Raw genomic sequence first — 16,101 nt, 5'->3', positions numbered from 1 at the left:
CTGAGGAGAGGGCTGTGGGGGGGGGTCTGAGGAGAGGGCTGTGGGGGGGGGTCTGAGGAGAGGGCTGTGGGGGGGGGTCTGAGGAGAGGGCTGTGGGGGGGGTCTGAGGAGAGGGCTGTGGGGGGGGGTCTGAGGAGAGGGCTGTGGGGGGGGGTCTGAGGAGAGGGCTGTGGGGGGGGTCTGAGGAGAGGGCTGTCGCTGGGGGGGGGGTCTGAGGTGAAGGGCTGTCGGGGGAGTGTGTCAGAGGAGAGGACTGCGTGGTCGGGGGGGTCAGAGGAGAGGGCTGTTGGGGAGAGGTCAGAGGAGATGACTGTCAGGGGGGGTCAGAGGAGATGACTGTCGGCGGGGGTCAGAGGAGATGACTGTCGGGGGGGTCAGAGGAGAGGACTGTCGGGGGGGCTCAGAGGAGAGGACTGCGTGGTGGGGGGGTGTCAGGAGAGGGCTGCGTGGTCGGGGTGGGTCAGAGGAGAGGGCTGTCGGGGGGGGTGGTCAGAGGAGAGGGCTGTCGGGGGGGGTGGTCAGAGGAGAGGGCTGTCGGGGGGGGTGGTCAGAGGAGAGGGCTGCATGGTGGGGGGGTGTGTCAGAGGAGAGGGCTGTGGGGGGGGTCTGAGGAGAGGACTGCGTGGTCGGGGTGTGTCAGAGGAGCGGGCTGTCGGGGTGTGTCAGAGGAGAGGGCTGCCAGGGGGGGTGGTCAGAGGAGAGGACTGCCAGGGGGGGTGGTCAGAAGAGAGGGCTGTCGGGGGGGTGGTCAGAAGAGAGGGCTGTCGGGGGGGGGGTCAGAAGAGAGGGCTGTCGGGGGGGGGGTCAGAAGAGAGGGCTGTCGGGGGGGGGGTCAGAAGAGAGGGCTGTCGGGGGGGGGGTCAGAAGAGAGGGCTGTCGGGGGGGGGTCAGAAGAGAGGGCTGTCGGGGGGTGTCAGAAGAGAGGGCTGTCGGGGGGGGGATCAGAAGAGAGGGCTGTCGGGGGGTGTCAGAGGAGAGGACTGTCGGGGGGGGTCAGAAGAGAGGGCTGTCGGGGGGGGTCAGAAGAGAGGGCTGTCGGGGGGGGTCAGAGGAGAGGGCTGTCGGGGGGGTCAGAAGAGAGGGCTGTCGGGGGGGGGTCAGAAGAGAGGGCTGTCGGGGGGTGTCAGAGGAGAGGGCTGTCGGGGGGTGTCAGAGGAGAGGGCTGTCGGGGGGTGTCAGAGGAGAGGGCTGTCGGGGGGTGTCAGAGGAGAGGGCTGTCGGGGGGGGTCAGAGGAGAGGGCTGTCGGGGGGGGTCAGAGGAGAGGGCTGTCGGGGGGGGTCAGAGGAGAGGGCTGTCGGGGGGGGTCAGAGGAGAGGGCTGTCGGGGGGGGTCAGAGGAGAGGACTGTCGGGGGGGGGTCAGAGGAGAGGGCTGTCGGGGGTTCAGAAGAGAGGGCTGTCGGGGGGGGTCAGAAGAGAGGGCTGTCGGTGGGTGTCAGAGGAAAGGGCTGTCGGTGGGTGTCAGAGGAGATGACTGTCGGGGGGGGGTCAGAGGAGATGACTGTCGGGGTGTGTCAGAGGAGAGGACTGTCGGGGGGGCTCAGAGGAGAGGACTGCATGGTGGGGGGGTGTGTCAGAGGAGAGGGCTGCGTGGTGGGGGGGGTCAGAGGAGAGGGCTGCGTGGTGGGGGAGGTCAGAGGAGAGGGCTGCGTGGTGGGGGGGGTCAGCGGAGAGGGCTGCGTGGTGGGGGAGGTCAGAGGAGAGGGCTGTCGGGGGGGGTGGTCAGAAGAGAGGGCTGTCGGGAGGGGGGTCAGAAGAGAGGACTGTCGGGGGGTGTCAGAGGAGAGGACTGTCGGGGGGTGTCAGAGGAGAGGACTGTCGGGGGGGTCAGAAGAGAGGGCTGTGGGGGGGGGTCTGAGGAGAGGGCTGTCGCTGGGGGGGGTCTGAGGTGAAGGGCAGTCGGGGGGGTGTGTCAGAGGAGAGGACTGCGTGGTCGGGGGGGGGTCAGAGGAGAGGGCTGTTGGGGAGAGGTCAGAGGAGATGACTGTCGGGGGGGGGGGTCAGAGGAGATGACTGTCGGGGGGGGGGTCAGAGGAGATGACTGTCGGGGGGGGGGGTCAGAGGAGATGACTGTCGGGGGGTGTCAGAGGAGAGGACTGTCGGGGGGTGTCAGAGGAGAGGGCTGTCGGGGGGGGTCAGAGGAGAGGGCTGTCGGGGGGGGTCAGAGGAGAGGGCTGTCGGGGGGGGTCAGAGGAGAGGGCTGTCGGGGGGGGTCAGAGGAGAGGACTGTCGGGGGGGGGGTCAGAGGAGAGGGCTGTCGGGGGGGGTCAGAGGAGAGGACTGTCGGGGGGGGGGTCAGAGGAGAGGGCTGTCGGGGGTTCAGAAGAGAGGGCTGTCGGGGGGGGTCAGAAGAGAGGGCTGTCGGTGGGTGTCAGAGGAAAGGGCTGTCGGTGGGTGTCAGAGGAGATGACTGTCGGGGGGGGGGTCAGAGGAGATGACTGTCGGGGTGTGTCAGAGGAGAGGACTGTCGGGGGGGCTCAGAGGAGAGGACTGCATGGTGGGGGGGTGTGTCAGAGGAGAGGGCTGCGTGGTGGGGGGGGTCAGAGGAGAGGGCTGTCGGGGGTTCAGAAGAGAGGGCTGTCGGGGGGGGGTCAGAAGAGAGGGCTGTCGGTGGGTGTCAGAGGAAAGGGCTGTCGGTGGGTGTCAGAGGAGATGACTGTCGGGGGGGGGTCAGAGGAGATGACTGTCGGGGTGTGTCAGAGGAGAGGACTGTCGGGGGGGCTCAGAGGAGAGGACTGCATGGTGGGGGGGTGTGTCAGAGGAGAGGGCTGCGTGGTGGGGGGGGTCAGAGGAGAGGGCTGCGTGGTGGGGGGGGTCAGAGGAGAGGGCTGCGTGGTGGGGGAGGTCAGAGGAGAGGGCTGCATGGTGGGGGGGGTCAGAGGAGAGGGCTGCGTGGTGGGGGAGGTCAGAGGAGAGGGCTGCGTGGTGGGGGAGGTCAGAGGAGAGGGCTGCGTTGTGGGGGAGGTCAGAGGAGAGGGCTGCGTGGTGGGGGGGGTCAGCGGAGAGGGCTGCGTGGTGGGGGAGGTCAGAGGAGAGGGCTGCGTGGTGGGAGTGGTCAGAGGAGAGGACTGCGTGGTGGGGGAGGTCAGAGGAGAGGGCTGCGTGGTGGGGGAGGTCAGAGGAGAGGGCTGCGTGGTGGGGGAGGTCAGAGGAGAGGGCTGCGTGGTGGGGGGGTCAGCGGAGAGGACTGCGTGGTGGGAGTGGTCAGAGGAGAGGGCTGCGTGGTGGGGGAGGTCAGAGGAGAGGGCTGCGTGGTGGGGGAGGTCAGAGGAGAGGGCTGCGTGGTGGGGGAGGTCAGAGGAGAGGGCTGCGTGGTGGGGGAGGTCAGAGGAGAGGGCTGCGTGGTGGGGAGGTCAGAGGAGAGGACTGCGTGGTGGGAGTGGTCAGAGGAGAGGACTGCGTGGTGGGGGGGTTGTCAGTGGTGGAGGGGGGCGTCAGTCGTGAGGACTGCGTGGTGGCGGGGGTGTCAGAGGAGACGACTGCTTGGTGAGGGGGGCAGCTGTCAGAGGAGAGGACTGCGTGGTGGGGTGGTGTCAGAGGAGAGGACTGCGTGGTGTGGGGGTGTCAGTGGTGTGGGGGTGTCAGTGGTGGAGGGGGGTGTCAGGGGTGGGTGTCAGTGGTGAGGACTGCGTGGTTGGGGGGGTCATCAGAGGAGAGGACTGCGTGGTGGGGTGGGGGGTCAGTAGTGAGGACTCCGTGGTCGGGGGCGAGGTCAGACGAGAGGACTCCGTGGTTGGGGGGAGGGGGGTTGGTCAGACGAGAGGACTCCGTGGTGGGGGGGGTCAGAGGAGCGGACTGCGTGGTGGTGGGGTGTCAGTGGTAGAGGGGAGTGTCAGAGGAGAGGACTGCGTGGTGGGGGGAGTCGTCAGAGGAGAGGACTGCGTGGTGGGGGGTGGTCAGAGGAGAGGACTGCGTTGTGGGGGGTGGTCAGAGGAGAGGACTGCGTTGTGGGGGGTGGTCAGAGGAGAGGACTGCGTGGTGGGGGGTGGTCAGAGGAGAGGACTGCGTGGTGGGGGGTGGTCAGAGGAGAGGACTGCGTGGTGGGGGCGTGTCGTTGGTAGAAGGGAGTGTCAGTGGTGAGGACTGCGTGGTGGGGGTGTGGCTGAGGAGAGGACTGCGTGGTGGGGGGGTGCCATTGGTGGGGGGCGTCAGTGGTGGAGGGGGGCGTCAGTTGTGAGGACTGCGTGGTGGAAGGGGAGTTGTCAGTGGTGAGGATTGCGTGGTCGGGGAGGGGATGTAAGAGGTGAGGACTGCGTGGTGGAAGAGGGCGTCAGTGGTGGGGGGGTGTCGGTGGTGAGGACGGCGCGGGGGATGCGGGGGCATCAGTGGTGAGGATGGCGTGGCGGAAGCGGTGGTGAGGACTACGTGCTTGGGGTGGCGTCAGAGGAGAGGACTGTGTGGTGGGCTGGTCAGTGATGGAGGGGGGTGTCAGTGGTGAGGACTGCGTGGTGGAAGGGGGGGCGTCCGTGGTGAGGACTGCGTGGTGGGAGCGGGTGTCGGTGGTGAGAACTGCGTGGTGGGAGGGGGGGTTGTCAGTTGTGGGAGGGGGGCGTCGGTGGTGAGGACTGCGTGGTGGGAGGGGGGCTGTCAGTGGTCGGGGTGGCGTCAGTGGTTAGGACTGCGTGTTGGGAGGGGTGGTGTCACTGGTTAGGGGGGGGTGTCAGTGGTGAGGACTGTGTGGTGGGAGGGGGCGTGTCAGTGGTGAGGACTGTGTGCGTGTGGTGGGCCAGTAGTGAGGATTGTCTGATACACCCCGCTGAACTTGGGGACCCCATCCTGATTCTGCCACAACAGCTGTGACTTTGCCATCGACCCGGCCCCCGCACCTGCGACCTGACTCCTTCCCACTGCTGGTCTCACGTACGTGCGTGTGAGACCCCCCCCCTCTCCCTCCTGGTTTCACACATTCGTGCATGCCTGGGAGATTCTTCCCCCCACCCCCGAATATCCCTGGTGACTGATACATACAGTGGGGTTCGTCAGACACACATACGAGACCTGGGGGAGGGGACAGGGTCTCACGTGCGAGACAAATTGGTTGGGGCCAGTCACACCCCCCTGGGAACCCCCCACATCTTGTTTGCGTGTGACTGTGACGCCGTACCTCGGGTTTCTCACTTGTCTGACTCCCCCACCGTGTGTGTGTGTGTGTGTGTGTGTGTGTGTGTGTGTGTGTGTGTGTGTGTGTGTGTGTGTGTGTGTGAGAGAGAGAGAGAGAAAAAGAGAGAGCTCCCCTTGCTCCCACCCGTGGATCTCACTTATGCGTGTGTGTGTGATACCCCCTACCCCTGCCTCACGCACGCATGTCATCCCTCCTCCTGCTTCCCCTCCCACCCCACCTCTGGGTCATGCACACGTGTGTCCCAGCTACATTTAGTTCGAAGAATGGACACTGGAACTGAAACGTTAAATCTGCGTTTTGTCCACAGATGCTGCCAGACCTGAGTTTTTCCAGCAATTTGTTTTCATTTCTAACTTCCAGCACCTGCAGTATTTTTTTCTTTTCTATGAAAATATGTCTTTTAACACTAATCCTTTTGCTTGTGGTAGGTGATGTGCCTCCCTATTATCGAAAGGTCTATGAAGCTATTTGCTTTAAACAGGAGGATCACGTCCGGCGAAGTGAGTTTCATAAACTGTTGAACCGGACTGAGCTGCCACCTCTTGTACAAAGTCAGGTAATGCAGCAATTCCTGAGCAAGCACTGACACACAGTGGGAGATATTCGAGACTGCTCTGTGAAGATAATTGGTTAGCCTACAGTACTATGATGTATTGTATTGATCACTGTTCTACAGAGATTTACTGGAAAGATGGGAAAACAATAATTGTTCTGATTGTGAAGTTTATTGGACGGTTTTAAATGGTTTCCCTCAGATAAAATGGGGTCATCGGGAGTCATGTGACTCTTCCATATCTTGCTCAAGGCTCCAGTTACTTAGTTACTTGTGAGGCTTAGTTACTGTGTGAGCAGGAAGAACCCGTGAGACAGTTCGTGGAAACAACGTGTAAAATATTCACGCCCAATAACAAAGATATTCCCTGTGCTGACTGGATAAATTATCATTCTTCAAATTCTGGGACAGTATATCAGTGAGAGAGAAGGGGCTCCAGTTCATGTAGTCAGCAGAGAGGAGAGTGTCTGTTGTCAGTGAGGTACCAAGCAGAAGCATGTGGGGAAAGCTGGTTTCTGGTTAAAAATACACATCCCATGGTAAGCCAAGAAAGAAGAAAGTTTTGTTCTAGTGTAGCCATAAGTGTAATGCCATACTGTTGAAATGCTGTTTGAGCTTCTCCAGAAACTTGGAGAAATGCCTTTTGATAATACCCAATCTTATGACTTGGTCATAAGAAACAAAGACCAAACCGTTGGCAGCATTGCTGGGCTACTTCCTGCAAAATCTCAGTTCTGTAAATAGCGGAAGTTTAACTTGTGTGGGAATTTTTTGTTAAATTAAGAGTGATATCTTTTCTCTAGTTGCTATCTAAATACTGTTTAATTGAAACTTTAAGTTTGATTCTGCAAAAGCATTAACTTGATATCTTAATTCTTTGTCATTCACCTGAGAATTCCTGTTTATGTCTGAAACTCATGGCCGCGTATGGGAATTTGAACAATTCTTAGAGGATTGCTGTGGTTGGTTGGCTCACCAAACTGATTTGTTGTTCCACAGACGTTTCATTCCTCTGCTGAGTAACATCAGTGGTGCAGCCTCAGATGAAGCGCTGGTGTGTCTTCCTGCCTGTTATTTAAACTCTAGTGTCCGTTGAGCTCGATTACCTCGCTTCTGATTTTCCTTTGCAATGGAGTGTATATGGGGTCTTGCTCTATGTGTTTATTGATGACTTCCTTTGTGGAGTACTAGGCTTCTACGAATTCCCTTGCTTGTCTCTGCTTTGCCTGTCCCAGCATCCTGGTGTTGCCTCAATCAAATTGGTGGTTCTTATCCATGTGGATGGAGATGAGTGAGCACTAGTCATGTCTTTTTGTTGCCCAATGATATTCGCATACCCTTGTGGTTAATTTCCTTCAGGTTTGTCCAATGCAGTGTGCACTAGGTGTTTGGTACAAACAGTTGATGTTTTTACCAAGTTTTCTTACAATTCTTTATGGACTTTATTTTTTGATGGCACTTCATCACTTATTGTGGATTATCTTAAATGGAAATGTTGTGAACAGAACTGGCCAATAGTGTTCTTTTCTAAATTTTAATCAACATCTGGCCAGTATATCAGTGGTGTTTCTTTTACTGATCTGCCTGCTTGTCTGTCTGGCTCAGTGTTACTTATGGGAGGCTATTAATGAATCAGAAGAAGTTCAGAGGTTTGCTGGACTGAGTGGATTGCCTTACAAAGAAATGCTCAACAGGTTAAGCCTGTATCCTCTGTAGTTTAGAAGAGTCAAAGGTGACTTAATTAAAGCATAAAATCCTGAGGAGACTTGATCAGGGAGATGTTGCCTCTTGTGGGAGAATCTACAATTGGCAACAATTTTAAAAACAGGGTGTCGTAGATGTAAGACAGTAAAGTGGAACCATTTTTTGGAGTGTTGTGTTTTTGGAATTCCCTTCCCCAGTGTAGTGAATTACGAATCTTTAAATGTTTTTACTCACAAGTAGATAGATTCTTGATATCGAGGATATGCAGGAACATAGAATTGAGGTTAAAATTGGATCAGCCATGATTTTACTGAATGCCTCAGTTGGCTTAAAGGGCCAATAGGCCTATATTTGTTCCATATTCAAACATTTATATAAAAATTGGCCATTGCTCATGGTGATTATGGTACTCTTTTAAATGGTGTCATGGGATCTTTACATCCAAGTTCTTGTTTGACATTGCATTGGAAAAGGAGTTGGATAACTACTTAAAAGGCGAAAAAAAATCAGTGTGATGACAAATGGAGATGGGAGTATTGGATTTAACAATATTCTTTTGAGGAGTCACCAGACCTGAAATGTTAACTCTGTTTTCTCCTTCACAGATGATGCCAGACCTGCTGAGTTTTTCCAGCAACTTTGTTTTTGTTCAAGTAGTGGATAGTTGGATATTATTTACATTAACAGGCAGTAGTCATTTGATAAAGTACTGTTGATCTAAAGGAGACTGTTAGCTAACAGCATAGCTTATGGAATCTAAAACAAAAAAAAAACTTGATTTGGTTAGGATGTTTGCTGAACTGATATCGAGGGAGAACTGGATCTTAAGGATAATTTCAATATTATGTGTTGCTGAAATATTAATATATATTCCAGGGCAGCTGCTGCATTGAAATAAGACTTGAGCCTTTTCTGCACACAGTTGGTTGCAACGTAAATTAAAAGAAAAGTGGTCAAGAAGGCATACGACATGCTTTCAGTCATCAGATGGGGTATTGAGTACAGAGTTGGCAGGTCATGTTACAATTGTATAGGACTTTGGTTCAACCACATTTGGAATGCTGCGTACAGTTCTGGTCGCCACTTTACCAAAAGGATGTGGATGCTTTGGAGAGGGTGCAGAGGAGGTTCACCAGGATGTTGCCTGGTATGGAGGGTGCTAGCTATGAAGAGAGGTTGAGTGGATTAGGATTGTTCACATTAGAAAGATGGAGGTTGAGGGAGGACCTAATTGAGGTCTACAAAGTCATGAGGGGTATAGACAGGGTGGGTAGCAAGAAGCTTTTTCCCCCCAGAGTGGGGGGACTCAGTTACTAGGGGTCATAATTGCAAGGTGAGAGGGTAAAAGTTTAAGGGAGATATGCGTAGAAAGTTCTTTACGCATGGGTGCCTTGAACGCCTTGCCAGTGGAGGTGGTCAAGGCAGGCATGAAAGCGTCATTTAAGATGTATCTAGACAGGTACATGAATGAGCAGGGAGCAGAGGGATACAGATCCTTGGAAAATAGGCAACAGGTTTAGATAGAGGATCTGGATCAGTGAGGTGTGGAGAGCCGAAGGGCCTGTTCCTGTGCTGTAATTTTCTTTGTTCTAATGGCCTTCTCTGCTGCGTTACACTTAATAGACAAATTAATTGTGTTTTAAGTTGCTTCTTTTTAAATGAAACTGCCAAATGTTTGGTTAAGTGGGGAAATTCAACTTACGTAATCATTTTCTTCTCCTTCTGACATTGTGGACTGTTTGGTGTTTTCCTGTTTAACTGATTACGTATCCGGCACAATGTGGTATTTTAATAAGTAGGAAGAGATCTTAGATTGGAATAATTAACCCATTGTACTTGGTGTCAAATATTGACCAGCTACCTTTTGGATTGAGTATTGTTAAGTATTCTACCTGACACTGCTTTTGCTGGAGATTTGGATGAGTAGGAAACATTTCATTAAAGAATTGTCCTGTGGAAACCATGTAATGCTGACACTGACCATTGTGTCAATCTGAAGAGGTGATTGTAAGTATACTGTTGCCTTGTCTTTCTCTTACCAACATCTGCTTTCTACTGTCATGTTGAATTCAGTACTTACTTTTTCACTTGTTTGATTAATCTCCCTTCACACAACTGTGCCATGACCACCTTTATCTTCCCAGAGCACTGGAAATTGTTTGCCCTTAAAATGAGGGTTTTTTTATAGGGTTTGTCTGATTCAGTGCAGAGAGGAGGTTGGCATCACACTATTCTGTACAATGTAGCTTCTTATTGAATAACTTAGCTGCTCTTTTGGAAACAGTGCATTTCAAGGGAATTTGTGCAATTTTGGTATAGAACTGGAAAGAAAAAAGAAAAGCTGGATTTAGTTTTGCCTTTGACCTACTCAGGATGTCCCAAAACATTTTAATCCTCTGCTGAAATATTATTTTCACTTATGTAACTATGACCACATCTACCATTTCCTCAAGTTCATTTTTCACATGAACTGCCCTCTGTGTTAAAAAAAAGAAAAACAAAAAATTGCTCCTCAATTTTTTAAAATCTCTTTCCTCACATCTCAAAATATGCCCCCTTGTCTTGAAATCCCCTATCCTAAGGAAAAGATATCTATCATTAGCCCTGTCTATACCCCTCATGATTTTTATAAACTTTGATTAACAGTCTGATTGGATTTTCTAAACAGTGGAAAACGTCCCAACCTATCTGGCCTTTCTTTACAACTCAAACCTTCCATACCTGGCAACACCCTAGTAAATCTCTTCTGAACCCTCTCTAGCTGAATATCCTCCCTGTGACTGGATGACCAGAACTGGATAATACTTCAGAACAGGCCTCACCACTGTCTTGTACAACCTCAACAGGGCTTCTCAACTGCTAAACTCAAAGCACTGAGCAATGAAGGCAAGCATGCTAAACACCTTTTTATCCACCCTGTTTGTATGTGATGCAAATTTCAAAGAATTATGTACCTGAACCCCAGGTCCCTCAGAAGGTTTCTGTCTCAATCATCCTTACGTCTATTTTGGACCCCCTCACCTAAAGATATGGTGGCAGTTCAGAGACAGTTCACTAGGCTGATAGTGGATATGGATGGACCATCTTATGAGGAGAAGTTGAATAGGTAGGTTGGGCCTGTGCTCATGGAATTTCAAAGAATGAGGCAACTTCATTGAAACATGCAAGATTCTTTGGGGACTTGACAGGGTAGACGCTGAGATTGTTTTCATTTGTGGGATTGTCTAGGGTCCAAGGGCATAATTTCAGTAAGGGGTCGGACATTTTCAGACAGGTGAGGAATTCCTGTTCTTAGTAGTAAATCTCTGGAATTTTTACTGCAAAAGGCTGTTTGGTGCTGGGTTGTTAAATGTGTTCAAGGCTGACATTTTTAATCGGTGAGGGAATCGAAGGTTGTAGGGTAAAGTCAGGAATGTGGAGTTGCAGATTATCAGATTAGTTGTGATATCACTGGTCAAGCAAACTTCATGGGTTGAATGGCCTACTTTTGTTACATTTTGTGGTCTTAATTACATCTCCGGCCCGAATACTTTGAGTGAGTATGGAATATTTACTTGCCCTTATCTCATCCCAGAAAAAATTATTTTGAAGGTAGAATTTACTATGTAGTTTGCTTTTGAAGGGGGACATGCAGATGTATGAATTAGGAGCTGAAGTAGGCAATTTAACACCTTGAACCTGCTTCACCATTCAATAAGATCATCACCGATCTAATTACTCCATATTTCCTCCTAACCAGAAAGCTGTTCTTCCCTTATTTACCAAAAATCTAACTTCGTCTGCCTAAAAAAGCATTCAAAGTCTCTGTTTCTGCTGTCTTCTGAGGAAGAGAATTAAAACGACTTCTGCCTCTCTGTGAGAGAATTTCTCCTTATCACTGCCTTAAATAGGTAATGCCTTCTTTTTAAACATTGAACCCCTAGTTCTAGATTTTCCAAAGGTGGAAACATCCTTTCCACCCTGTCAAGATCCCTCGGGATGTTATGTTTCAGTCAAGTAGCCTGTTTTTCTTCAAAACCCCAATGGATACAAGCATAGCCTATCTCACCTTTCCTCTTAAGACAACCTGCCCATTCCAAATATTAATCGAGTAAACATCCTCTGAACTACTTCCAATCTATATACATTCTTTCATTATACATGGAGACCAATTCTTTACACAGCACTCTAGGTGTGGTCTATCAATTGCCTGTATGTGCGAGCCATAAGTTACTTTTATACTTAGTTCACTTTGAAGTAAATGATAATGCTCTGTTTGTTTTCCTACTTGCTGTATCTATGATCTTTGCGATTCATCCACCTGTGTGTCCAGGTCCCTCTGCATTTCCTGAGTTCCTCCATCCCTTCCAGAAAAATCAGTAAACAGGAGAATAGATAGTACTAGTATCCTCCTAAGGGAAAGGCTAATGCTAAATACCTTTTCACTTCTTCTGCAATCATCTTATTCCTTATTTATTCACCAGATCTCTTCCTGTAGGACCAATGTTCAACTTGGTGAACTTTAGTTTTTGTAACGTGCCTTATTGTGGATGAACTGAAAAAATTAGACCCCATATTGACTAAGTGTATTCTCCTGCAAGTGATGTCTTGATGTTATGTTTCCAGATTGCTGAGATTATAGAATCCAAGGAAGAATCCATCACAAAGTCGGCCCTGTACAGAGCTTTGGTGTTGATTGCTCTAGCTCAGCAAGGAAAGCAGCCTTCCCCAAAACTACTGGAGAATATCACACAAGGTACCGTGAGTTTACCTAAAGGCATAGTCATACAGCCGAAAATAGGCTCTTCAGCCCAACTTATCCAATCTATTTACATTCTTTCATTATATACGAAGACCAATTCTTTACACAGCACTCTAAGTGTGGTTCTTCAATTGCCTGTATGTCCGAGCCATAAGTTACTTTTATACTTAGTTCACTTTGGAATATAGGCCTAAACTGAATTAGTCCCATTTGTATATATTTGGCCCACATCCCCCTCAATCTTTTCCTATCCGTGTACCTGTCCAAATCACTTCTAAATGTTTGTAATTATGCTCACCTGCACCATTTCCTCTAGTAGCTCGTTCCATATGTGCTACCTTCTGTGTGGAAAAAGTTGCCCCTCAGGTCTCTCTCAAGTCTTTCCTGTCCAACTTTAAACCTCTGTCTAGTTTGGTCTGCTGGACTCTGGGGAAAAGACCTTCGCTACTCATGTTATCTATGCCCTACATGATTTTCTAAGCCTCTATAAGGCCACCCCTGTGGCTCCTATTGCTCTCAGCTTGGGAGGTCAGGGGGAGAAATAAGGAACTTAAGAGTTCTTAAGAGAAAGATTAACAAGAGTGAAAAGTTGCATGCTTGATGTTTCTGATTTTAAAAAAAAATCATTTTAAATTTATGGGTGTTGCTGTCAATGCTGGTATTACCTGGGATGTGTCAGGGAAGGTGTTTGTGAACCACTGCACTTCATTTGGTGAAAGCCCTTCAATACTGATCTTGAATAAGTTTCTAGAATAATGACAGTATGGAAAAAAAATACTGCCAAGAATTCCATTACTGTTGCACATTATCTCATGAGATCTTTTATGTTCAACTGTTTAATTTCTTGCTTGGGACAGCACCTCTGACAGTGCAGCATCTCTGTCCTAGATTGGGAGTGATGGTCTTAATGTTGTCCCAGTCCCTGCAATGGGACTTGAAACCACTGTCTCCTGTTTCTGATGCTTAACAGCTATCTGCAGAGACACAACAAATGTGTGTAGAAAGAGAAGTGTTGAGTTGGGGAAAACTTAGATTGAGGAGAGGGAGGCAATTTTTGTGTGGTTTTAATCATTGCAGTGAAATGAAGTATTATTTGGAAATTTATCCATACATGCTATGAATGCTAGAGGACTGTGTGAACCTGTACCAAAGCTCCAAGCTTGTGTTGATGTGGAGAAGTGTCAGATTAAGGGGTAGATTGTGTTCTCTGTGGTGTTCTTTAACAAGCTACTTTTCCCCCAGAATATCCAAAACCTCGGTTGGGTGAGTTAGAGTCGATCCGGATGCAGGCTCATGGGAATCCGATCCTCTTGTCAAAGACTCTGCAAGACCTGCTGCATATTGATATGGTGCAGGTGGAACTAATTCCAGAGAAGAAGGGTCTGTTTTTAAAACACGTGGAATATGAACTTTCCAGCCAGGTGAGTTCGGCCCAGGGCGTAATCCTTCGTTATGGTGTTATGGAATGTATGAGATCTCTTAGTGACTTTTAAGCTTCACTTTCTATTTCCTGATATCTACATAGGCTCCTGGTCCATCAAAGCTTCAATTTTAATATTTCCATCCTTATATTCAAATCCCATCACGGTCTTTGCACTCCCTATCTCTGCAACGTTCTTAAACTTTCCAAGATCTCTGTTCACTTCTGCAACAGTGATGATTGTGTCTTCACCTATCTAGGCTGTAAGATGTGGAACTTTTTCCCTAAACCTTTCCAGCACTGTCCTCCTTTAAGTTGGCTCCTTAAAGCCTGCCTGTTTGAACAAACATTTGTCTTCTCTGGATCAACATTGTATCAACATTTATAGAATCACACTTGATGTGACTTAGAACATTTTGCTACTTTAAAAGTACTATATAAATGTAAGTTGTTTTGAAAACGGTTGCTTGGTGTCATTGAACTGTTGCCTGATTCTCCTCATCTTGCTTTTCATTTTCACCTTGGCTGGTTCTCTGAGTATGAATGGTGATCCTTCACAATTTCTGCCTTTTCCTTTCAGCGATTCAAGTCGTCTGTTTACCGACGATACAATGATTTTGTGGTGTTTCATGAAGTGCTCCTCCAGCGGTTCCCATATCGAATGGTACCAGCATTGCCACCAAAGAGAATGCTAAGAGGTAAAAGCTTAGTGTGGCAAAATGGTTTCATATTTGTGAAATTGAAGTCTACTCAAGCGTGCATTTACTTTGTGTGTATATTTTGGGGATCAGATAAAAGGTCCTGCAATTGTTTTTAATGCCTTAGAGGAGTGTGGGAAGCACTCTAAGCATGAGGAAAGCCCATTTCAGTTTAGTTTTTTGCTTGGCTGGAGTTGCAATTGTAAGACGTTTTCCCCTGAAGAGACGGGATACTTTTAGACTAGTAAAAAATAGGTCATCTCGCTATAAGGAGTCTTGTTTGGAAGTTTTAGACCAGAGCTGTTTGCTTAAAACACTGAAGGGATTATTTGAAGCTGAGATGGTCTAAATTTAGCTATACAAAGGTTTGAGGAAAGACTTGGGACTGAGAATTGATGTTACAGTTAAGCAAGCCCAGCAGATGTGATGAAGGGTATGTTCCCTGGCTAGAGTACAGTAAAGGAGTATTTTTGGGATTAATGGGATTATGTTGTACAGTGTTCCCAAATCTTTAAACCTGTAAACAGTTTGGTTTGTTCTATTTTGTCTTTATTTCTTTTGAGTAATAAATGTCTGTTTTACTGAAAATCAAATCTGCTGCATTCTGTGCTTGTTTATGAAAGGCCACCTGATCAGAAACAAATGAAATATAAATATCTATCAAACCACATTTCAGTCTGAGATCTGATTTGACTGTGAATAATATCAGCTGGGATCATAACACCGATCAGTTGGTTACTTGAAATAATGCTGCAGAGAATGTCAGTGACATACATTTGTAGTAGTGCTTGTTTTAAAATATCAACTGTTTGAAGTTGTAGTAATGTGGCTGCTTTGCTGTTTTATTGTGTGCGTTTTCAATTCCCTCTTTTTCTCTGCACTCCAACTTTCAGCTGACCGTGAATTTATTGAGTCTCGGCGACGTGCTCTAAAGCGTTTTATTAACCTGGTGGCTCGGCACCCATTCTTCTCTGAAGATGAGCTTCTGCATATCTTCCTGTGCTTCAGTGGTCCAGTGAGTATAGAGTAGATTAACTTCGCGCATTGACCTATTTATCGTTTCTCAAATGCAAGTGGGCTTTATTAACTACTTGGAGAATTTGTGCGAGTAGTGAGCACTGGTTCCTATCCAAAGAAGTGAGGGATTGGTCGGTAAAGCAGAATGGTAATACCAGGAATAATTTCTTCCCTTCTAATCCCCTTATTGCTGATATCCTCTCATCTGTGGGAGAGGTGTTGAGTGAAGCCGTATCAAGAGTTTTGCTTTGGGTTGTGGGGGATGGAGGAAATGTAGGTGGACAGATGGCCTGTGAATTGTCGTCATACATCTGATGCACATCTCTTTGGAATACTCCAGTTTTTAGCTGCACTGATGTGTGGGATGGAAAGAGATAGCCGAGTATACATTTCCCAGAGCAACAATAACTAATGCAGAATTGAAGAAAATACACATTTTTGTAAGGCCTTGATGTCTTCACTTCATAATAATAATGAAAAGGTTGGCTTGACCACAAAACAGTATAAGTTGTTATTAAAGTTTTATTAATCTTGTTTTATTCACTTGTGCAATATGAGTGTCGATGGGTGGGTCAGTATTTATTACCTGTCCTTAGTTGCCCTTGAGGAGGTAGTGGAGAGCTGTCTTGAACAGTACAGTCCACTGCAATAGGGAGACTCAAAGTGCATTTAAGGAGGAAATTCTAGGTTTTTGACCCAACGACATCAAAAGAGTGGCAATATATTTCCAAGTCAGGATATGAAGGGGAACTTGCGGGGTGCTATTTCCAGGATCATTGCTACCCTTTTCCTTCTAGATGTTAGTGCTTGTTGTTTTCGATGGTGTTCTTTAAGGAGCCTTGGTGAA

General features: G+C 48.8%; 1 protein-coding gene across 5 annotated transcripts in view; it reads left to right on the top strand.

The window, feature by feature from the left end:
• Window positions 1–16,101, top strand: part of snx8a (sorting nexin 8a) — a 35,388-nt gene that overhangs the window by 1,548 nt on the left and 17,739 nt on the right. For 2 of the 5 annotated variants that reach the window (XM_059653960.1, XM_059653958.1), the window contains exons 3-7: window positions 5,550–5,677; window positions 11,984–12,113; window positions 13,362–13,540; window positions 14,120–14,237; window positions 15,131–15,252. In XM_059653960.1, coding sequence (XP_059509943.1) covers window positions 5,550–5,677; window positions 11,984–12,113; window positions 13,362–13,540; window positions 14,120–14,237; window positions 15,131–15,252 — 677 coding nt within the window. Of the gene's footprint in view, window positions 1–5,549; window positions 5,678–5,764; window positions 6,214–7,050; window positions 9,386–11,983; window positions 12,114–13,361; window positions 13,541–14,119; window positions 14,238–15,130; window positions 15,253–16,101 lie in introns of those variants that run through there. The other 3 variants (XM_059653959.1, XM_048552096.2, XM_059653961.1) reach the window with 3 other exon arrangements.

Source organism: Stegostoma tigrinum, chromosome 23 (genome assembly GCF_030684315.1).
Source record: "Stegostoma tigrinum isolate sSteTig4 chromosome 23, sSteTig4.hap1, whole genome shotgun sequence".
Classification (NCBI taxonomy): Eukaryota; Metazoa; Chordata; class Chondrichthyes; order Orectolobiformes; family Stegostomatidae; genus Stegostoma; species Stegostoma tigrinum.
This window is presented reverse-complemented; position numbering and strand designations above follow the sequence as displayed.